Source organism: Carassius auratus, chromosome 35, assembly GCF_003368295.1.
Source record: "Carassius auratus strain Wakin chromosome 35, ASM336829v1, whole genome shotgun sequence".
In the NCBI taxonomy this organism is placed as follows: Eukaryota; Metazoa; Chordata; class Actinopteri; order Cypriniformes; family Cyprinidae; genus Carassius; species Carassius auratus.
The window spans coordinates 15419261-15443186 of NC_039277.1; the positions used below are offsets into that span (position 1 = coordinate 15419261).

General features: G+C 38.0%; 1 protein-coding gene across 4 annotated transcripts; it reads left to right on the forward strand.

The window, feature by feature from the left end:
• LOC113054578 (fibroblast growth factor receptor 1-A-like) lies at positions 1-22219 on the forward strand. 4 transcript variants are annotated; one of them, XM_026220219.1, is made up of 17 exons: positions 1-433; positions 4939-5126; positions 12674-12760; positions 12841-13013; positions 14298-14421; positions 14516-14706; positions 15406-15550; positions 18051-18223; positions 18320-18465; positions 18571-18692; positions 18949-19059; positions 19173-19363; positions 19437-19559; positions 19642-19712; positions 19829-19966; positions 20586-20691; positions 20866-22219. In XM_026220219.1, exons 2-17 carry the CDS (start codon positions 5039-5041, stop codon positions 21046-21048), a joined length of 2172 nt encoding a protein of 723 aa, XP_026076004.1. In that variant the 5' UTR covers positions 1-433; positions 4939-5038; the 3' UTR covers positions 21049-22219. The 4 variants fall into 4 exon arrangements, with proteins under 4 accessions (XP_026076004.1, XP_026076001.1, XP_026076002.1 ...); XM_026220216.1 differs by having other exon boundaries at positions 2-433; positions 18030-18223; XM_026220217.1 differs by having other exon boundaries at positions 2-433; positions 4943-5126; positions 18030-18223.
• Positions 22220-23926: the final 1707 nt, after the last annotated feature.

Below are 23926 nucleotides of genomic sequence, written 5' to 3' on the forward strand. Positions count from 1 at the left end.
AACCTCCTTCATATTCATTTCGAGTGGAAGAACCGCTGCTGTGAGCGCCAGAGAAAGTGCACGACGAACACGCGCATTCGCGGCAGCTTCGGTGTGACTCGTAAATCTCCGTTCGCCGCGAGACACCCGCGCGAGTTTCTTCCTAAAAACTTAGCAAACAGCAAATACGTGGAAGTTTTCTAACGGTCCCTCTACGCACCTGGACAAAAAGCTTTTGTGTGGTTCGGCTAGTTTAAACGTGACTCCTTTTTTCTCGCTATTTTTGCAAAAACGCGCGCTGCACGAGAGAAATCTGGCTGAGAGGCTTGTTTTGAGCAACTTCAGCGTGGGACATTTTCTCCGGAGAACGCTTGTTTTGGAGTAACGTTTTACAAACCTAAATAACTCCCACAAGAAGTGCAAAACAACGCAGTGCTCACAATAACATCCAGAGGTGAGTGTTTAAAACAAATTCTGTATTTTTTTAAATAAACTTGTTTTGCACATTTCATGTAGAGAGGTCAATACAGAAGTGTGGTTGAGGTATAAAGATAAATAGTGTACTATAGGCTAGATTTATATAACCTTACACATATAGCCTGTATGTATAGTTGTGTTTTTTAAAGCAAATCATTCCCATTTCCATTGTATTTGCACATTCATGAAGAGACCAACCTTGAATAGGTGCTCACAGCAGGAGTAGAATAAGAATGCTACATTGTATTTCCTCAATTTGCATATCAATGTACATGAAAAGTGGCCTATTTTGAGCTGTTAAACCCTAGGTGATATGTCCAGTGTTTCTTATGGATGCATTGTGTTCCTTGAGGAAATAAACATTTCTAGGATCTGTTTCTGTGGTAATGATAAATCAGTTTGTGTGTGTGTGTGGGCATGTATTTGTGACATATCAGGACACAACTCTGTATAATGACATGACACAGGTATTATAAGGAGAGGGTGACTTATGAGGACATAACCCATGTCCCAATTTTTCAAAACGCTCAGTTTGTACAGTATAAAAACCATTATGCCTATGGGATGTCCTCACTTTTCACAGAAACAAATGTGTGTGTGTGTGTGTGTGATTTAACTGAGCTGATGTTCCCTGGTCTGACCTCTGTTGTAGAATTTAGGGGAAAAGATGCACTAGTAGAGTAATTCTAAACATCTTGGTCAAGAACCACTGAAACAGTAATTGTGCTCCATGCTCGAGATGTTGTGCTAATTTACCTTTAGGGTCACTTTCTGATCACGAGGATCATCTCTGAGGATGACTACTTAATTCCAGAAGCATTAATTTCAGAGATGACTCATAAATAAAATGATATTTTTCAAACCACAACTTCCCTCCCAGAAGAGCACATCTTGACTTATTGTGGCACTTTGTGCTGAGTTACAGCCAAATCTCATAATATGTCAACTGGAGCCCATCCAAATTGAATGTGTAATATTGGATGCACTGAAAGACCAGCTCTGTCCATGCACCTGGTGGTTATTCATGCCACTGGTTTCGTCCAGAGTTTTAGATATTCCATGAATAATATTTATGGTTTGTAACTCTTGAGGTTCCAAATGATTTTTTTTCTTCTTCTTCTTTCAAGTGTGGCGACCCATACTCAGAATTTGTGCTTTGAATTGAACCCATCCAAGTGCACACACTCAGTCATGGTATTAAGGGTGGAAGAGAGTGCATGGTTATTCAATCCCCCCACCGACAATTCCTGTCAGACGTGAGACTTGAACCCGCAACCTCCAAGTTACAAGTCCGACTCTCTAACCATAAGGCCATGACTGCCCCTGTAGCAATACCACAGAAGAACAATTTTGGGTTCCCAAAGAACCTTGTAGTGAACAGTGAGGTCCTGGGATGGATTGATGACTATCTTCCAAAACAAACACCAAGTCGAGGAATGTCATGCATGGATGCAGCAGCATAGTGATTAAGGGCTGGACTCTCAGGGGGGTTAGGGAACACAGTAAACCCCAAACTTTAATTAACACAATGGGCTTTTCAAATGCTCCTCTTGCATTACTGTAGAGAACTCTGAAAGGACTACCGGTTTCAAGGCTGTTTCGTGGCAATAGTTGAGTAGAATTTTATTTGTTTGCATTTATCCACATTTGGAAGATGCTTTTGTCCAAAGCAGCTTGCAAATGAGAATAATACAATCTACTGAAAGGTTATTTAGGGCCAGATATGAAAAGAAATATATACATGCACACACATATATATATATATATATATATATAATTATTTAGTAAGTTAGTTATCCATTTTCATATTTGCTAATCTGTAAAATGCACACATTATTTTTTATACAATATTTGATATATATATATATATATATATATATATATATATATATATATATATATATATATATATATATATATATATATATATATATATATTTAAAGAGATTAAGTTTCATTAGAGATGAAAATAATTTAAATTATTTTTCAAAGTTAAAGGTAAATAAAACATTATTATTTAAGTATGTTTTACAAGAAAATACTGTTTTAGTCTTCGGAATTTCAGGTTTAATTACTTGCCTTTTTTGTTATTTGTGAATTTCACTAGCAATTTCTAAAGTGAAAATTTTTCAAAGTATTTACTTAATATTTTTAATTTATTTATTTCGATGTTGTATGGCTAATATATATATATATATATATATATATATATATATATATATATATATATATATATATATATATATATATATATATATATATATATATATATATATATATATATATATGGTGTTTAACATTAGAAATGGTTTGTTTCCTGTTTTCCCTTTAGTGATCATGAGCACTACCAATCTCTCTTTTTTTAATAATTTTTTTTAATCCATCAGACTGGTGGTAAGACTGTGCAACATGTTAGCTATTATTCTTCTAGAACTTCACACGTTTTTTATTTTATTAATTTTTTTTACATGGTTTCGTGACTGTTGTTGAAAAACACTTTTATAGCTCATCCAATAACAGTTCTTTGAATTTCTCCAGTGTGCCGCAGTTTCATGTGTGAAAAAGTGCCACGAATAGCTCCACATTCTCATCAGTTTAAGAGATTCTTAAATTTTACTGCTTTGACGCGGTTATGGACAGCGCCTGGGAGGTAAATGAACTGCGCTTATGGCCTTATCATAAACCCGCTGCACATCAGCATTTAAGATTTTTCAGTCAGGGTCGCCACCCACCGCAGAACGACCGTCTCTTCATGTACTTGCCTTTAGCTGAATTACTCTGGAATAAAACCATCCGACAGCTCTCAGTAATGGACGGACACCCCTCGTTTATTATTCTTATGAGGTGTTCATAATTAACAGAATTGGATGTTGCTGTATTTCAACTCCTCTAGATGAAAACAGATCATGGTTGAGTTTTTTAAACAAACCTGTGTGAAACCTAGCCTTACAATGAAGGTGCTAATAAGTTAAAAACAACTTTGTTTACATTCACTAATACTTTAATTCCCCTCATTAGTAATGAGAGCAAAACATGTGGCACCAAAATGTGTTGTTGTTTCAGATTGGAAATTGTGAGTAATGTTGAAGGTGCGAGAGCAAATGGTTTGCAGCACTATTATTGGAGGAGGGGGTACAAAAACAACCACCAGATTACTGGCTTTTGTTTGGTAATGTTTGACAGGGATGGGGGCGTGACTGGGGTCCCGACGAAAGACAAGTGTCAAGTGGCGGGTCTTAGGGGGTCATAGCATTAACAGATGTGTTTCACACCACCAGGAGGGCCTCTCTACACCTACTCAGGGGGGCAGCTGCTGTCGGGTGAGGGGTCGAGAGGTTTGGGGCCTCTGTTTTCTTCATACTTGTGGGAAAACCATGTTTGAACTAGTTTTTGATTTGTGAGGTATGTAGTCGAGGAGTTACAGCTTTTTCTTAGTTAACTTGGAATTTTTGGTAATAGGACGATTGTTGCTTTGAAATTAGGAGATTTTGTATTATTATTTATCAGTGGTTGTTTAATTGGGTGGTGAATTGATGCATAAACGGTTGTCAATGCTAATCAAACTTAATTAATATTTAAAAGCAACGAAGGAGCCTTAGAAGTTGAATTAGTGGGTACCAGATGGGCTTTATTGCCAGGTGATGGTATTATTTCAGTAAATGAGAGGGGTCTGGTCTTTGTAAGCCGAGCGTGAGTGTAGTTGGGCTCATATTTTGTGGCTCTTTGATATGGTTATAAGTGGAAACTTATAATACCAGTCAAAAGTGTGGGGCTTGTAAGATTTTTGTAATAGATACGAAGTCTTTTATGCTTATCAAGGTTGCATTTCTTTGATAAAAAATCCAGTAAAAACAGTTATATTGTGAAATATTATTACAATTTAAAATAACTGTTTACTATTTGAATATATTTGAAATATAATTTATTCCTGTGATGCAAAGCCGACTTTTCAGCATCATTCCTCCAGTCTTCAGTGTCACGTGATCCTTCAGAAATCATTCTGATATGCTGATTTAAAACTTTTAAATGGTGTGTTGCTTGAAGTCCTTAACTTGTTCCTATTGTGATGTGATGCATCTTCAAGTGATTTTGATCAAAATAAAATTGACTCGTTCACAAAATTAAAAGTAAAGACTGCATATTAGATGTTCATTTGACGCTTTATGTATGTAGTTTATCATTTTTGTGTTGCCACAGAGAATTATGGGACATGTAGTTTTATCGTGCAATCCTGTTGCCATGGTCATTTAGATTTTTTAGCATGTAAAGAACTCTTTTCCACTATAAAGAATATTTTATGGAATGGAAAGGCTCCAATGATTTTAAAGGTACTTCAGGGAAGCATAGATGCCAATTGAAAAAGAAAAATGGGGAGATAAATTTCCCAAAGCCAGAACATTCCAATGAAAAGTAAATTTTTCCTCCTTTGTATCAATGCATAGCGTGTAAGACTAATTCCTGTACGCATTCTCTCTTTGGCAGGTAGCTCTATGCTTGCATTGGTGATGGGCCAGTGCTGCCCACAGCTGAGTGAATGAGCTGACTCGGCCCACCCTCCTCGCCCAGCTGCCCATCTCTCAGGATGATGAAGTCATGGCATTTGCTTCTCCTGTGGGTTATTCTAGCTCAGCTCCCCTTGGCCCACTCACGTCCCGCAGTAACCGAACAAGGTAAGTTTTTCCTGTTCCCATGTCCATTTCCAGGCTATTCCTAATCTGAGGTGGCACAAATGGAAACAATTGGAAGAAAGCAAGCAGCACATCTTTCACTTGCCTGATTTAGGTTCGAATACGTTCATTTGATGTTCGGTTCACACTTGGCTCCAGCTCATGCAGCAGCAGAGTTCTGGTCATGGCTCTGTTTTTGATGTGGCGTTAACTAGCGGAGCTGGAACTCATTAGGATCTGATGTGCTGTTGGACTCCAGATGCTTTTTCTTTATGCATCCAAAGTGCTTTGGGGTCTTTCGCTCTTTCTTGAAACCTTAGAGGTTCAGATGGATCACGGTGGAATGCATAGCATTGCAAAGACTTCTCAATGCACTAAAAGATCACCAAATACAATACAGACATCTACTGCAGTCAGAGAATGGCTTCATTAAATCTGTAATGCTCCTCAGCCGCTTCTCTCTTACTCATTGGTTTTGATATATTGGAACCATATGGTTATATCAGCTTTATTTATTACCCCCCCCCCCCCCAACACTGGATGGATATCAGTATATAGAGCCCCTTTCACACTGCATGTTGGACCCAGAAAATTTAGTTTGAAGGCAGATCAATGTTCGCGACGAAAAAAATATGTGCAAACTGTAATGAAGAAGAGTTCAGTTAATTCTTAACTTTCTGCGCTGATCATGCTCATTTCAAGTTTTATTTTTTTATATTAATTTAGACAAAATATTATTCAATTTTAATATCGATCATTACAAGCCATAGTTCATTGTTTTGAGTTGAATCAAGTAGTTTGATAATTTGAATTTCCCTTTATTGTAAAGGGGCAGGGGCAGAATTGTTGTTGTGACAGCCTGACACCAACACGCTTACACTAGTCTTAGTTGTTTACAGCCTTATTGATGATGCATGTTTGCATACAAGTGGACATAGTGTCCATTCACAGCTGCTTGAGACAGAGCTCCTCTGCATGTGAAAACCACCATCGTCCATATCCTGTTGCTGCATAAACTCTTGGTCCATTGTTTGTAAGCATTGATCTAACGGTTTGCCCTCTTGCCTGAATTAACTAGTAGTTGTGACTCGTTGCCCAGGACTATTACTAGCCAGGCAGGAAATCCCAGCAGCAAACCATCCAGGCTATGACTTCCTTTACTGATTCCCAGCCAAGTGCAGAGCTTAGCACCAATCCTGGAAGATGCGGAGAGACGGTCAGCTATAAGGATTTGAGGCTTGTTTTATTGAAGGTTTAGTTCATTAAAAGGGTCATAATGATCGGAAATGCAATGACATTTAGGCTTTTAAAGAAGTCGCGGATGAATAATGAGGTGATGACAGATGTTGTCCACTTCAGCTTGGACTGACTGACCAAGACTAATGGGTCGGGCCTCCGCCTCCCTCTGAGAAAACACATTCTCTTCGCTTTACCAAGAAGCCAGTCCAGAGCATTCTGAATCTGAGCACACAGATGTGTGTTGGTACTGCTCGCTGATGAAATCATGCTTGTGTTTTTGGGTCTGTCAGACTGGGAAGAATGAGCATATCAAGATTTTTTTCAGTTTTATGGAAAGTTTTTATTTAGTTTGATTATTTTCTAGCAGTTATAAGCAAGTATTTTTCCACAGATTTTCTTCAGTAAACAAAATGTGCTTCCAATTTTACAGTTTGCCCATTTCAGCTGTTTAGGTGGTACACTTTTCCCCTTCTTGTGAACTGCTTAAAATTTTACCAGAGATATGGAATTTGTGCATGTTGAGGGGTAAATTTAACTGTATTTTTATTCTCAGTGCTGTTTTATGTGAAATAGCTCATTTTTGGTGAAGCTTGTGCAATAGCTTTGTATGATATTCTGAGTTTGAACTGTTTGAAAGCCAAAAATAGGGATGATGTTCTGTTCTGACAGGATTGTGCACAATAGAGGAAAAAACAAATCATGTATATAAATAATAAATTTCAACTATGCATTACTGTTCAAATTTAGGGGTCAGTTTAATTAATTAATTAAATTATTTTTATTTTTTATTTTTTTAAAGAAATTAATATTTTTTTTCAGCAAGGATGCATTATATTGATATAAAAGTGAGAGTAAAGACATTTGTAATTTGACAAAATATTTCCATTTCAAATTAATGCTCTTCTTCTGAACTTTCTGTTAGAGCCATAACAACATTAATAATTTTGTAGTGTTTTTTCCTTATGTTAAGAATGGTTATGTTTTCAAAAAAATTGTATTTTTTTTTATTAGTTGTATTTGTATCACGTGACTTTGACTAGTTACATATTACGTATGCGTAAAAAGTATACGGAAGGAAGGAAGGGTTGGAACTAGACAGTCTTTTGACCGTGAAAATTTCTCATTTTTGAAACTGGAATAAGTGTAGACTTTATTTTTGAATTTATTTTGTATTGTAACAAGACAAAGAAAAACTAAAGGCGTCAAATCCTTTGTGCCACCCCTTAATGGAAATGGTAAAGAACAAGCCTTGGATCGCCATTACGCTTTCTATTCATCAAAGAATCCTGGAAAAATATACAGTATATCATAGTTTCCTCCAAAATGTTAACCAGCACAACAGTTTTAACACTAACTATAACAGATGTTTCTTGAGCATCAAATATCAGAATGATTTCTGAAGGATCACGTGACTGAAGACTGGAGAAATGATGCTGAAAATTCAGCACTGCATCACAGGAGTAAACTAAATGTTAAAATATATTAAATAATTAAATACTTATTTTAAATTGTAATAATATTTTACTGTTTTGCTGTATTTTGATTTTATAGATGGAGCCTTGGTACGCATTAGCATTTTCATATGAAAATAAATCTTAACGACCCCAAACTTTTGTTCAAATCAATTGCTACATTTGCTTCAAATAGTTTATTACTTGGTAGAAGCTAGCTAAATTAGGCACATGCTAACAAGGACAGACTCTTTGACGTTGTTATTAAAAAGTTAAAAAGGCCTACCCAGACTACATTAAATACCAGTTCGGTCGCCAAAACAATTGAATTTCTAGTGCAATTCAGAAACCAAACTCTTTGTTGCATATTGTTGTGCAGGGCCGTGCACAGACCTTTTGAGGGGCATGTGCTGAAACTGAAAAAGGGCACCCCCCTCCCTTTTTTATATCAAGATTATTTAGTAACCCTGCATAAAAGGAAGAAATGGTCACATCTTCATGACAAATTCAATAACACAAAATAATAGTCTCAAAAGCTTTAGATTTATTCACGATTAATAACAACCATAATAATAATATTAGATAATATAGATAAACAGGGTTTTAAGGGCTTCTTTAAACCTTATTACAACAGCAACCTTCTGTGAGCCATGTATCTGGCAAAAATTTGATACTGTGGTGGACCAGGGATGTTGGTCTCTTGAATGTCTCTTATTCACTACACTTTCCCTAAAATAAGCCAGCAATGAAAAAATACATAAAAATAGTGTGAAAAGTACAGTTGCAGTGAAAAGCATTTCTGAAGGATCACGTGACACTGTAATGTAAGTAATGATGCTGAAAATTCAGCTTTGATCACAAAAATAAATTACATTTTAAAATATATTCAAATAGAAAACAGTTATTTAAAATTGTAAAAATATTACACAATTTTACTGATTTTGCTGTATTTTGGATCAAATAAATGAAGCCTAGGAATGAATCATGAATTACATTCTGCATGATAAAATATAAAGATTTCACAGTGATCTTCTGTAATTTTTTTTTTTTTTAGTTACTACTACATTACTGTAGTAAAACCATGTTTTACAACATTTTATACATGTGAGGACGAGCGGAGAGTATACCATAACATGAATAGCCTAAATGTTAATAAATTAAGTGTATCAGCAATCATAAATCAAAGAATAAATTTCTTAGAAATATATGTTATCTAGGTGACGAGGATCACTCGTCGCTTTGTGTAAGTTCCAGAACGAAACAGCGCGGGGGCGCACGATTTTCCGATGGTAAAAACAATTGTGTTGTTGTATTACTTATCAATATATCGTTTTTGACCAGCGAATGTGTGCAAATGTGAATGTTTTTTTATTTTTTTTTCGTCATTAAAACGGCGACGGCGCCTGCCACTGCCGGTGTAGCAGTCGATTCTGTTCCCCTCGGAATGTCTGTTCCCCTTTACGCAAACATACTACAATTCTGGCGTTGTTGCCGAGTTACTGTACGTACGATCAGAACTAGCGTGCACCAGAAGCGTGACTGGATGTACGGCAAGTCAAATACTTCAAAATACCGTCCTAAATCTTAAACTTGAAAATAAATTTAAGACGAGAGGTTTTTCAACTTGAAATGTAAAAACATAAGACAAAAATAACGGAACAACTGCAAGATGTATAATAATAAAAAAAGAACATAAACGGGAGTGTGAATAATTGTACTATGCTGCAGTGTAGCAAGAAATTTGTCCCTTTTTGCTTTCCTTACATCCAGGTGTGTTTGGTGTATTTTCATGCGGGAATGTTGCCAAATCCGCGGAATTTAGGCTACTTTGGGAAAATGTTTGATTAACTATTTGGTTGGGTTTATTACACGGACCTGGCAACCCGAGGGGAAACAGACATTGGGGAACAGAATCGACTGCTACACCGGCATCACATTACATTTTCATCTAATGTTACAAACTAGTTTTTTTAGCAATATATACGGAGCGCTCAGTTTTTCCTGTGGTAAAATGCATTTGGCCAAAATAGCATTTTATAAAAGATGAAATGCAACTATATGCACAGGCTATTTAAGTGTTGGCTATGTATTGGCTATGACTAGATGGCAAATGCTAGCCCTCTCTCTCAGGTGACGTCCCACATGTCTCAGTCAGTGAGTCAGTCAGACATCAAATAAATAAAATATGAGCCTTTATAGACATAGGGTCTCATTCATGAAACATTCGTAAATATATGAGTAAATATGGGAGTGATTTGCGCGTAAAGAGACCTTCCCGAAAACCCTTCTCCTGATTCACAAATACTTCGTAAACGTCAGATGTGATAGTGAAATGTGTGTGTGTGTTAATGAATTCCAATCAGTCGTAAATGGGACGCGCGTGCACGCTCATTCTAGATTTCTTTCGTACCAACTAACATTTGGAAAATACGAACATTTTAATGAATCCGTAATTTTACGACAGAACCACTTTACACACGATTTACACAAAAATTAGTTCTGCTCGTGTTTCATGAATGAGACCCATTGTGTTTAGTAGTACTTATTCAAACAACAAGATATTTATTTACCCTTCGCAAAACTTTGTTCAGCTCAGCTGGTGTCTACTGTGCGGCTGCTGTGGAACTTCAGTTGATTCAATGAATATAGAGGGGGCGGAGTTATCAGCTTACTGACAGCTTGAGGATCGAATAAGATTTACACAAGCTCGTTTTAAGAACTTTCATTTGCTAAATATTTGTAAAACAGACAGACAGACGTAAAGGGTGACCAATAGCATTGTTTAATAAAAAATAAAAAAAAAAACACCACCAAAAAAAGGGCACTTCGGAGTGTAAGGGCAAAAAGGGCATGTGCTCTGCACATGTTGAGCCCTACCTGTGCACGTGCCTGTTGTTGTGCCTATAAAAGGCAGGGTCAGATTGATGTTTTTTGTGGACATTTTTGTAAAGAAAATTTGCCACTTAAAGCAAAACCACTTGCCTATGAAGAATTAATAAATGGCAGACTCCTCTAAAAATAACTTATCTGAATTTATTGCAACAGTATTCACAGCCAGGGTTTAATTTTAGTATAAAAGAATCAAAGGGCATGCTGGGAGTTGTCAGCCCTATTAACTGCAGTTGTTTTTCTCGTAAATGTGAGGTTTAGGGCTGCACGTGATGTTTCTGCTCTAGTATGTGAACGTAATGATTGGAAACAAAGTAATGAAAGGATATAAGATGAGACATCAGTTCTCATTTCATATTTACAAGACCAGCATCTCCTTCAGCCTCAACCTTTCCTGCACACCATGCTTTTTTTTTGTTAAACTGGGCTGAAGCAAAAGTTGATCCCAACCCCCTCTCGTCCCGTTTCCCTGTCGGGATTAAGAGGCCTGTGATCCAGGAAATACCTCCACTAGGCTTAAGTGAGATCTCCATGACAACTAGCCGAGGAACCTGCTGTTACAGGCTCTTCTCCGTCTCTCCAAACACTCTCTCTTTCCCCCTTCTGTCTCCGATGGATCCGCTCACATTGTCAGGAAACGCTGCGGAGGACAAAAGAGACGGATTAGTTTGTTTGACAATTAAGGTGACTTTAGGTTGGTGGGGGGTCTCTTTGAATGGGACGGCTGTATGTTCTGGCGTCAGGTTTTTTTTGGGCTTTTGTGTGGAATGTACTGAAACTCAGGCCTAATAAGTGTAATGGGCCACAGGAGGTTAATCTTTAAACTGTTTCATTTTTTCTTCAGAATATCTTCTCCTCTTTTGTAAAGGAAGTATCACATTTCTTGCTAGCAATCTTATGTTTTAGATTCAAAGTATTCGAATCTAATGATAAACATGACTGGAACACATTACACCTCAAAAACCAAAGGAAAAAAAAAAGGAAATAAATATATTCATAATTTATAACAATTTTGCTGCACTATATTTAAATTATTATTATTTAATTTTTAAATCATTAAATGCAGTATAACAAATAGTATTTTGATGTATAAATATGTTACAAATTTAATATCTAAAATCAATATTTAAACCATTAATGTTTAATGCAAAAAAATTGCTTAATTGTAATGATAAATTAAATGAATAAATATTCATGAAAATATTTTCTTACATATAATTTTTTCTTCATTTTCTTTATCTGAATTGTAATCATTATTTTCTTTTAATTATAAATTCTGTTAAAATATGGTTAAAATATGACCTAGACGTGATCTAAGCAAACAGGTTGCAACCCTCCTGGCATCATGCAGGCAAGTTTTGCACAGGCAAACACCACTTATTGTCTTCTGAAATAGTTAAAAACTAGTTTAAGTTGTTTTGGGGATTGTATTGTTGTTATTGATGAGCAACTGGAACATTGTGAGGCTGTTTCTCTCTGTTCAGCTGTGGAATGTGTCAGGCGTTGAGTGGTGAATTTTTCAGACAGCTCCCCAGAGTGTGTGTGTCTGTGTGTGTGTGTGTGTGTGTGTGTGTGTGTTTGTGTGATGGGAGCGTGGGTACAGCTCTGGAGCGGAGCCTGCAGTGACTCATGAGTTCTCACTGTCCGACGCTCTGTGAAGGGCGGATGCATTACTTCATCCTGGTTCAATATCCAGATCAGACAGGAATACAAAATCACCAGAATATTGTGAATACATAAATAATACAAAACAAATAAAAGTGTTGTAAGCCTCTCCTATCTCATCCTGCTGCTATTCTCTGCTCCATGAAAAACACTTTAAGGGATATAAATCAAGACATTATCAGATTTGGTGGATCAAGGTTGACAAACAGACAAATAAATAACCACATCTGCATAGCTATATTCTGCCCTTTTTGGGTGGCTGTGTGAATTTATTCTCTGACACACATCCTGTCGACTTTGTCACAGGTCACGCAACAGCGTCTTCCGAGGATGAGGACGACGATGAGTCATCGTCAGAAGAGAACAAGCCGTCAAGTAGCCAGGAGCTCTTACGTAAGAATGCACTCTCATTTTCAGGAAGGAAATCAAATTATAAATTGTTCTTTGTTATTAATACCATATTTCCTCTTTAGCAATGGCACCTCATTGGGCCCAACCTGAAAAGATGGAAAAAAAGCTTCATGCCGTACCAGCCAGCAAAACGGTGAAATTCCGATGTCAGGCCGAGGGAAATCCGATGCCGAAACTACGCTGGCTTAAGAATGGAAAAGAGTTCAAAAGAGACCAGCGCATCGGGGGATACAAGGTACGTTTGCATATAAGCAGACTTCAGTACCTGACTGATATCACTGTTATGTGGGACATAAAGCCCTCATTTACTTTGCACCTGACCCGAGAGAATGAAAGCTGATACCTCAGCTTACAATAGGCCAAAATCACAGCCTGAATCTATACACCCTGAACCCGACACCTGAATGCACACACCCTGATGTAAACGTGTTGGAAACAATGGAGCTCTAGTACAAAAAGCTTGCAATAGTGATTAGGGCTTGGAAAAATATTTGTGATGATTTGATGCAGATTTAAAAAATGGATTCAAGGGATTGTCACATCAGCCATATAGAAGTATACAGAGTATAGAAGTATAACCGTTTCCTTCAAGAACCCAGAAAATGTAAAAATGACTCAACATAGAGAGACAATGTGCACATATCAAGACAAGAAGTACCACAATGTGCTAGAATAACAGCATTAAAACTGATGTTTTTAAGTGTTTTTGAATGTGAATCCATTAATTGATTCAAACTTTTACCCACGTGTTTTTTTAATGTAATCATTTTATAGTAGTAGTAATTTAATTATTGTCATATTGGTCAATATAAATGAAAATTATTGAATATTATTATATTTATTTAGACTTCTCAATGGTATCTTTTATTTGAAATGAATCATTTAAAGCTGCAGTCGGTAACTTTTGACGCTCTAGCGGTTAATAAACAGAACTGCTTGCATCTTGTGGAAGAACATTGTAGCCGGAGCTACTTCTCTCTGTTTATGTCTATGAAGAATCACAAAGGTACTGGGTTACTCCGCCGCGGTACCCCCGAAGCAATCTAAAATAGTCCGAATATAAACACTTATTATAGGTGTACCCTAGTGATTCAGGACAAGCCAAAAACACGGTTTGGAAAATGGATTCATGGTGTACTCGCTTATTATATACATTTTTCTACATTTTGAACACAAACAAAGTTACGGATCGCAGCTCTGATTGGTTGTTTTTTACCGGGAGCGATGGAGTTTCTGCAAATGGCAATAGGACACTGGGAGGAGCCAGAGGAGCTTGATTTTTTTCACAGATTATCTGTCTCATATTCTACTGTCAGGACATAACGACAGGTTTAATAAATATGTAAAAAATATATTTTTACAAAAGTTTCCTACAGCACCTTTAAGCCATTTCTAAGGCAAAATATATATATAGTATATATCAAATAACCGATTTGTGAATGGAGTATGTATATCTGGTTTTCATTTGTGTGTGTGTGTATTTTGAGTAAATATTGTGTGAATACACTTCCATTCCCAGCTGCGGGAACACATGTGGACAATAATCATGGAGTCCGTGGTGCCCTCAGACAAGGGCAACTACACGTGCCTGGTGGAGAACGAATATGGAAGCATTAATCACACCTATCAGCTGGACGTAGTGGGTCAGTCATCTCTCAATATCAACCGGTAGCATTCCAGGAATAAATACTGTGCTTAAATACAAATCTAACAAACCCTGTCTTGTGTATATTTCAGAGCGATCGCCTCACAGGCCTATCCTGTACGCTGGTCTCCCTGCAAATCGAACAGCTGTGGTCGGCAGTGACGTAGAGTTTGTTTGCAAGGTCTTCAGCGATCCCCAGCCTCACATTCAGTGGCTCAAACACATACATGTGAACGGAAGCAAACTGGGACCTGATGGACTCCCCTACGTACGCATCCTAAAGGTAAAGGTTTACATTGAAATGCAGTCAGTTTACTTAAGTCTGACTTGCATGGAGCAGTTTCATATAAGTGGTCCACACATATTAGGATGTCCTGGGTAGGGATTGGAAGTGATGAATTTGGTCTCTTGTCATCTCCAGCACTCGGGGGTCAATAGCTCGGACACCCAGGTGCTGACGCTCTACAATATCACAGAAGAAGAGGGCGGCGAGTATATATGCAAAGTGTCCAATTATATAGGAGAAGCCAATCAGTCAGCCTGGTTAACTGTCCTTAGACATGACATACAAGGTAACTTGACCACAGAATAATCTAAAGTGATCTCCTCAGAGGTTTAAGCCTTGGGTTTCTCTCATGCTTTGGGTTTTCCTATCCCGTTATGCCATGGAAACTCCCGGTCGACCCAACCAATGGCGATAACTCCCTCGCTATGAATTGGGTCTTGCTGGAGAGAGTCTCCATGTTGCTTGCCTGATGTGGGTGGAGGTAGATCGAAGGTGATGGTGCTGGGCAGCAATATTTGATCCCTCTTAAGGTGATAGAAAGTTTTCAGGTGGTTTCCCGAGCATCTAACTGGTTTTTAATCCAACCGGATAGACGCAACGACTCCCCGAAATCTCCCAAACTCAACGTTTTCCTGCTTACTCCTCCCTTCCCCTCACGTCATGGGCCTCGGGTCTGCTTTTCTCGTTCTCTTTCAGACGGCAGGCCTAAACACCACCGACAAGGAGATGGAGGTGCTCCAGTTGAGGAATGTGTCCTTTGAGGATGCTGGGGAGTATACTTGCTTGGCGGGCAATTCAATTGGGATCTCCCATCATTCAGCTTGGTTGACCGTTGTCAAAGGTATCCGGCAACTCTTTTCTGTCCTCTCTAGACCTTTCCTTCTCGTCCTAACAGTGGCTATTTTGTATGTGTCATTCGCCAGTTTCAGGTGAGCCACATAAAAGTCAAAAAGAATTTACTCAGCTCTCACTTTAGCTGGTGTATGTTTTGCACCATTGACAAAAGACGAGGTGTATCATGGGCCGTCCACAGGTGCAAAACCACCCATGCATGGCACCAGCATGCAGAGTAGACCAAACATTTGTATTTTAATGACATCTTCCCCTATAAGTATCAACTTACAGAAGTGCCCTCATTGGTTTCCACCTCTGGCTGATGACACAAGTTATAGCACTGTTTCACCTCCTCTTCTTATTTTTCTCGATAAACCTTGTTTTCTCTCTCTGACCTGCTATCTTTGTTGTTTTAATGAGTGGTTATTGCACATCAAGTCACCTTTATTCAGATTAAAGCCCCGTCCACACAGAGACAGAGCTTACCCCAATCCGATCTTTTTTTTCCCCGTCTCAAGAAATATCCGCGTCCACACGAAACCGCATAATGACGTAGTATACATGCCAGACCAGTATGTGGCGCTGTAATTCTGCCACAGAGATACACTAAAAACAGAGAAGAAGACTTGGACTATGCTCATAAACCTTGCGCGTGGTACACAAATGAACATGGAACAATACATTTATTAATCAGTGTTAATGTTAGTTAATAAAAAGACAATTGTTCAGTGTTTGTTCATGTTTTTGTTGCTGTCACGTGACGTAGAGGTGTATGACTAGGGGGGGGGGAACGTGGGCTGATGACGTCATAGTTTCAGAAAATATACGGATTAGCCGTCCAGACGAAAACGCAAAGACGGCGTTTTAAAATTTATCCACTCTGGGACCTGTTTTCAAAAAATAGCGGTTTCACCTTATGAAAATGCCTGATCCGTGTGGACGAAACGCCTATCCGATAAAAAATGCGTGCGTATTCACAGAAACGCTTCTCCGTGTGGACGAGGCCTTAATGAGTAATGCTCATTCTGAGAGTAAGCAGAATCATAACAATGTATCAAGACGGGTGTAAACCTGTTTTTTTATATTTAAATATTGTTGAGGGGTTGAATTACAATTATAATTAGCTTTTTTGTAGCTTATTTTAATGCTTGTTTTGTCTTATTTTAATAATTTTAAGTCATGTCAGGGCCATTTAGAAGTTCACTAAGTCTTCCTATTTGGCCTCGGCCCTCTGGTTGAGAACCTCTGCTGAAAATGGTGCAAACAATATTGCCTTAAAATAGGATCTAGATATAATTCTGGAGTCACTGACTATAATCTAACTACTGTGACTTGGTGCTGCATTTTAACTGGCTCATTAAAACATTTTTTTTACTAATGTATTGAAGTTGGCATTTATTTTCAGAGTTTTGTGGCTGTTATAGATGTCACTTCCTCTAACCCATTGTATTATCAGCTTGATCACTAACTAATATGGGTTTCCTTGCTGGAAAAATAATTATTAATGCTCAAGCATCACATAATTAGTTTCTTATCTTCTGGAGGATTTGTTTTATTTCAACCACTGCATACTATTGCAGAAAAACTCAACTCTTTATGAACGATGCTCTAATTTATTAACAACCCGTCAGGTGTAGCCTTGTGTCACGTTGGCCTTTCAGGACAGTTTGGCCAGGATGGTTCAGTTTCATACTTGTGCATGGGATGACTGCAGCATCACGCTGGTGGAGAATGTGGGATGAAATACTACGCCACAAAGGAGCCATTGTGTGGCCACAAAAGGGTGCTTGTGCTCTTTTCTCAGTGCCAGTAGTGTCAAATGCACTGGTTGAAATAAAACAGAGCTTGAGGTGTGTGTGTGTGTGTGTGTGTGTGTGTGCCTGTCACCAGCATCTACCAGTGTGTGTCAATCCAAAGCACTGTTTAATGCCGTAGACACAGTTACAGAGGTTTTCATGACACTGCACAAGTAGATTCAGCCTTATTAGTGCTGTTTGTTATGGCAAGCATCACTATTATCTCCATATTTGGTCTTGTGTTCCATAAAAAATATTTAAACCATTCCCAAACAAGATACATTTACTTTACTTTTATGTTGTTTATGGATAAGGAAAGCAAAAGGGCTATTATTATATATATATATCAAATTTATTTTATTTATATATTTTAAAAAAAGGAAAAAATATATATAATTTTTTTTTTTCTTTTTTTTTTTTTGCATGTCAATTTAAATCTTGTTTTGAGGATGTTTTTACTGGAAAACTAGACGTACGAAACAGGGTTATAGTTGTTAACTAAAACAAAAATTTAAATAAGAATAAATTATACCTAAATAGTATTAATAATAATCATCATAAAAATAAAAATCTAAAATTAAAAACGGAAAATATAAAGATGTTAACTATAATGGTTTAAAATAACACTAAATAAGATATATAAATAAATAAATATTTACTGACTGCGTAGCCTTCTATTTGTCCCATAAGCCCCAACCACTCCCTCTGCAGTCCCCAGTCAGTCCTACCTGGAGGTGCTGATCTACTGCGTTGGATTCTTCCTCATCTTCCTCATGGTAGGAATCGCCACCATCGTCAAAGTCCACAGCTCCTCCAAGAAGAGCGACTTCAGCAGCCAGCTGGCCGTCCATAAGCTGGCCAAAAGCATTCCTCTCCGCAGACAGGTAACAGATAAGCTTCGATGTACTGCTGTCCAAAGAAGGGCCCTTGTATCCTTCTAAAGGCCCTTAAAAAATCCATTCTACTTCCTCACTCTACAGGTGTCTGTGGAATCCAGTTCCTCTCTGAACTCTGGTGTGATGTTGGTCCGACCTTCACGGCTCTCCTCCAGCGGGACGCCCATGCTGTCAGGGGTGTCTGAGTACGAGCTGCCCCAGGACCCATGCTGGGAGGTGCCCCGAGAGAGGTACACACACTGTGCATCTAGAATTTGGACTTTTCTCACATCCTTAACTCTGTAACAGGGTCAACCGAGAAATGATTCTGAAATCTTCTGTAATTTTTGTAACAGGCTGGTACTTGGGAAACCTCTGGGTGAGGGCTGCTTTGGTCAGGTGGTGATGGGCGAAGCCATCGGACTGGACAAAGACAAGCCCAACCGCATAACTAAAGTTGCTGTGAAAATGCTGAAATGTATGTGGTTTCGCAAATTAACAGACTAAACGACCCCATGAAATGGTTTGATGTGATTTCTATAGGTACATGTTAGGAATTTATTATGTTAAGGTTATTTGTTTTCAATGTTACATTATGAAACCAGACAAAAATACTCATTAAAAAGAAATTTTTGCAGACCAAACAGGCATTTTAGTCATAAAACTCAAAACCGCATTATTTATCAGATGACATTATTAACCAGACCTCATCATCATTTCTCATGTTTTATTAGCTGATGCCACTGAGAAGGATCTGTCTGACCTCATCTCAGAGATGGAGATGATGAAGATGATCGGAAAACACAAGAACATCATCAACCTGCTCGGAGCTTGTACCCAGGATGGTAAGAGCCCATTTAATTATCCTTACAATCACGCGGCATCTGAAGATGTTGGATCACACTACATGGATTTATTTTCTCAAAACACACGTTGGTTTCCAATCTCCCTGTTTCAGGCCCTCTGTATGTCATCGTGGAATACGCCTCTAAAGGAAACCTGCGGGAATATCTGCGTGCCCGCCGGCCACATGGCATGGAGTACTGTTACAATCCTGACCAGGTGCCTGTGGAGAGCATGTGCATTAAAGACTTGGTCTCCTGTGCCTACCAGGTGGCTCGTGGCATGGAGTACCTGGCATCCAAAAAGGTATTGTTGACATACTGTGTGATTTATTTCTTTAAAATATGCGCTGAAATAAATGCTTTTTCTTTTTTGGTAGTGTATCCACAGAGACTTGGCAGCACGCAATGTACTTGTTACAGAGGACAATGTAATGAAGATAGCAGACTTCGGTTTGGCCCGGGATGTTCATCACATAGATTACTACAAGAAGACTACAAATGTAAGCCGTCAGTTATTCATAGTTGCATTTATTATCTAAAAAGTCAATATATGACAAGTGAGCATCCTTATTTCTTCTTCAGGGCCGGCTGCCTGTCAAATGGATGGCACCTGAGGCTTTATTTGACAGGATTTACACTCATCAAAGTGACGTGTAAGATGGCTCATCTGTTTTCAATGCCAGTATATCTTTATATCAGCTCGCTTACTTCATAAAAGGACAGTTTCTTGGTTCTGTTTTGGTATTAACTGTGTGATCTCATGTTGTAGGTGGTCTTTCGGTGTTCTTCTGTGGGAGATATTCACTCTGGGGGGCTCGCCGTATCCAGGAGTGCCTGTGGAAGAGCTCTTCAAGCTACTGCGAGAAGGTCATCGCATGGACAGACCCTCAGCCTGCACTCAGGAGATGTACGGCACATTAGAATTAATGACTAAAATAGGTTCCTTTTAATTTAATTAAATAGAATCTTTTAAAACCTTTTAAATTGAAGCATTCAAACAAATCAAAAACATTTAACTTCCACAATTTGAAACATATTTGAGTGTAACTTGTATAATTCATGTACTTGTTTTTGCTGTAATAATTATTTTATTATTTTACTTTTTTCTTTTTTTTTTGAATAAAAAGGACAATTCAGATGTTTTGATTAGCAACTAAAATCCTTCTGAATTGAATAAAATAGAATTTTTAAAAAACATTTTACTTCCATAACGTGACACATTTTTTTATTAAACAGACTTTCTTTTAATTGAATAAATATTTGTTTTATTTGCAATAATAATAATTACTTAATTTTTTTTGGTATTATTTAAATACATTGCTCAATAATGTATCACACCATTTTAATACAAGTTTAAAAGATTCTATATTTTCCACTTTTGGTGTAAAAAAAAAGTAATTATTATTATTTTTTGTTAAATAAAATGCACTGATGAATTGTCCACAATAAGATTTAATACAAAAATAAATACTTTTGTGTTGTCTTCACATAATGACTCAGTTATGCAATTGTTTTTTTTCCCCCAGATACCTGATGATGAAAGACTGCTGGCATGCAGTTCCCACACAGAGGCCAACTTTTAAACAGCTGGTAGAAGACCTTGATCGCACTCTGTCCATGATATCCAATCAGGTAGGGCCAGCAGACTGCATAGGTAGCTACCTGTAAACATGATGACTGATGTGAAATACATCATGGGCAGAAACTCTATTAATGCTGCTCCATCTGCCAATTTGGATGAAATCTTCATTGTTCTCATTGAAGTGCATTATAGGGATGACTTAATAATGTATGTTTCCGTTGCAGGAGTATCTGGACCTCTCCGTTCCCCTGGAGCCCATGTACTCTCAGGTCATCCTGAATGAACGGAGTTCCACCTGCTCCTCCGAGCCGGACTCAGTCTTTTTAAGAGAGTCTGGACCCGAAGAACCCTGCATCCCTCCGACAGTCTCCCCACAACAAAACATACGATCCTTCAAAAAACGCTGACAGTAGAGAACACCTGCACCTCTATGTTCACAGAGGATCTCTCTGCATCTTTCTGCTTCCTCTGACTCGTAAACTCTGCAGGCTCGGAGACTGAGGTCAGCCTGGGCTTTTCTAGCACAGAAACGCAAGCGGGAGGAAACGTTTCATACCAGCAGACTCAAAAACAAGACTGATCACAACAGAGAGTCTCACGTGGGGAACTATCACACTTTCTGTCCATCGACTGATCTCCAGATGTGCGAAAAGTATCACAGAAGAATAAAAATGTTGTTGACGCCAGCAAAGTCAATGGGGTGGAGAAATAATTATGAAAAAAAAGTGTTACCCAGTAGAGTATGTTGGCTTTGTAAATGTGGTTAGACTGTACAAATATGAAATTATATAAACACAATGGTTTTATATTACAATTATAATAATTATTATTTTTGTATGAGTTTGTTTATTCCTTTTTTGGTTCAAGAACATGATCCGCAGCACAGTGTTCTAACCAGTCACAACCGGAATATCTGTTTGTTTGACCAATGGCAGATGCAGTAATTATTCAGGAAACCTGTTTGAAAACAGTTGTGCAGAAATTACACACTTCACCTTTAAATGTCAAATATGATCTGGCTGGTTGTGATTGTGTTACATTTTCTCTTTCACTGTGGAAAAATGAATAACTTATGGTTAAAAATGTCCTTCTCGTGCCTGTACGGTGTCACAGATTTATGGAAGAGTTTCTATATGTTAAAATAAGCTAGAAATGAAATATTACTCATTGCTTGCTGTTCCGATCATAAGGTGCGGTTACCTTTTGTTTGGTGTCCTGGAAGACTAAATTCAAGTTTGAATGAATGTTTAGTAACTATTAATATGAAACGGCTGTTTAGCATTAGCATGGTGGTTGATAATCTGTAAAATGCACCAGTTTCAGAGCATTGCATGTCTGTAGCTTCTTCATAATTTGAAGCTACACTCTCAAATGACAGGGTTTATATGACAGGATTGTTGTGAGGAACAGTGTGCAGTTTGTTCTCAAATAGTTTTGATGTGTTCGTGATTGTTTATGGTACGTCCTGATGTGAATTTCGAGGCAGTGGCCTTGCACTTATATTCAGGCTTTCAATAAGCTGACTGATACTGCCTTTCCTGTGGGAATATAAATAAAAAATGTTATACATAAAATATGATCTGAAGCTGGCATTTGTATTTGTAGCTCATGCATGCTGGAAAGTAATGAGAGGCGAACCAAACATCTTAACTCACAGGCCAGTCCTGAGGTTGTTGGTAGGGCAGATGTGCATAAGAAGTTGTTGACTTAAATGCGAACCGTCCACTCATGCTGAAAGCTTGAGAGAGAGCTAAGCACATGATTAACGGTGAGATGAAGTGTTTTTCTCCTCCGCTGGCCCCTCATCGATTAACCACGCCAACACCAAGAGCAAGCACCGCAGCGTCAGGCTATACATCAGGAGGAAAAACTCTCAAGGCAGTGAAACAAGACAGTTAAGCACACTGCCAAGCCTTTAGATCTTCAATTAATGCTAAGCAGTTTTTCAGAAGATTGAAACAAATATGGAAACAATCCAAACTAAAAATTCTATCATACAGGTGTTTCTGTTCTGAAAATATAACAGATAAATTTGAATAATTTTTTAATAAAAATGTAAATAATCAGAAATTATTATTAGCTTGACACGCTAAGCTACTTGAATATCAGGATGTGTTGCTTGATCCATCAGAAGCCTTTTAGCATCTTTGTCTTTCAATCTCAGTAATCTTGTTGCTTTTAGCAGGAAAGGGTCATAATTGTATTAATGCCTGGAAATAAGAGACGTTAGGAGTCACATCTGCCATTCTGTTTGTGCCATTGTACCCTTGCCAAAGCTATCTATGGACTACACACCTACCTTTATGAGCAGCTAATGGGCCATGAGGTGCAATTAACCATCGGCCATTATCACCTCTGACAGATGGTCCAGGGACGTCCTGGATATACTACTCAAGTGCTCTAATAGTGATAGTGCTGTCATTACAACCAGCAGCCTCAAAACAAACATTTGAGCAAACAAATAGAATTATCTGAGCTCCATAAAGGTGTTACGTTACCAAGCTGTAGGCTAAAGAGTAAGCACAGCATATCTAATGGCACTTCCATGATTGTTGTGCTTGTGTGATATAGATTGGTTCAGTGTGTTGTCCTAAATCAGAAGAGAAACAGCATTTTCAAGCCATGCTTTCCCTCTGTAATGCCCTAGTGGTTTTTTCACAATAGCAATTTTAGATTTTTTAGTAAAACAGGTTCTGTAGTTAGTATTATTTAAAAGAGACTTTTAACTTTTATTCTTGCTATAAGTTGCTAAGTTGCTAAATGCCTGACTGCTTCGCAAGCACATCCGTTCAATAGTTGTAAACCTTATTTAGCAACTCGTTAGCAATTTTCTAGCATGAATGTTGTTCTGTGATTATGTTGTTTCATGTTTTGCTCTAAACCTCAACATTGTGAATCTGTTGGGCACTTAAAAACTATTAATTTTTTTTGCATTGCAGCTTGTGTTGTCACATTAGCTAAATTTCACAGGCAAAAGGGTCCATTGTATATTGATAGCAATGAGTAAAGCACACCTCCCAATTCTACATTCCCTGCACATACTGGGTGTTTTGAGAGATGTGGCTGTGTTGAGGTGCCGGGGATGACACTGTCACTCATTGTGTTTATTTCTCTAAGCTCTCATGGTTTCGGTGTCAGGGTGTCATGACACCTGTTTAGATGCGTGTCAGTGTGTGTTTACGATAGGGCTGATGTCCTGACACGTAGCCTATAAAGAGACGAGAACGATTGTGCAGCTAACACTTGAGGACAAGGTAAGTATAGAACGGACAGGTTATAAAAATT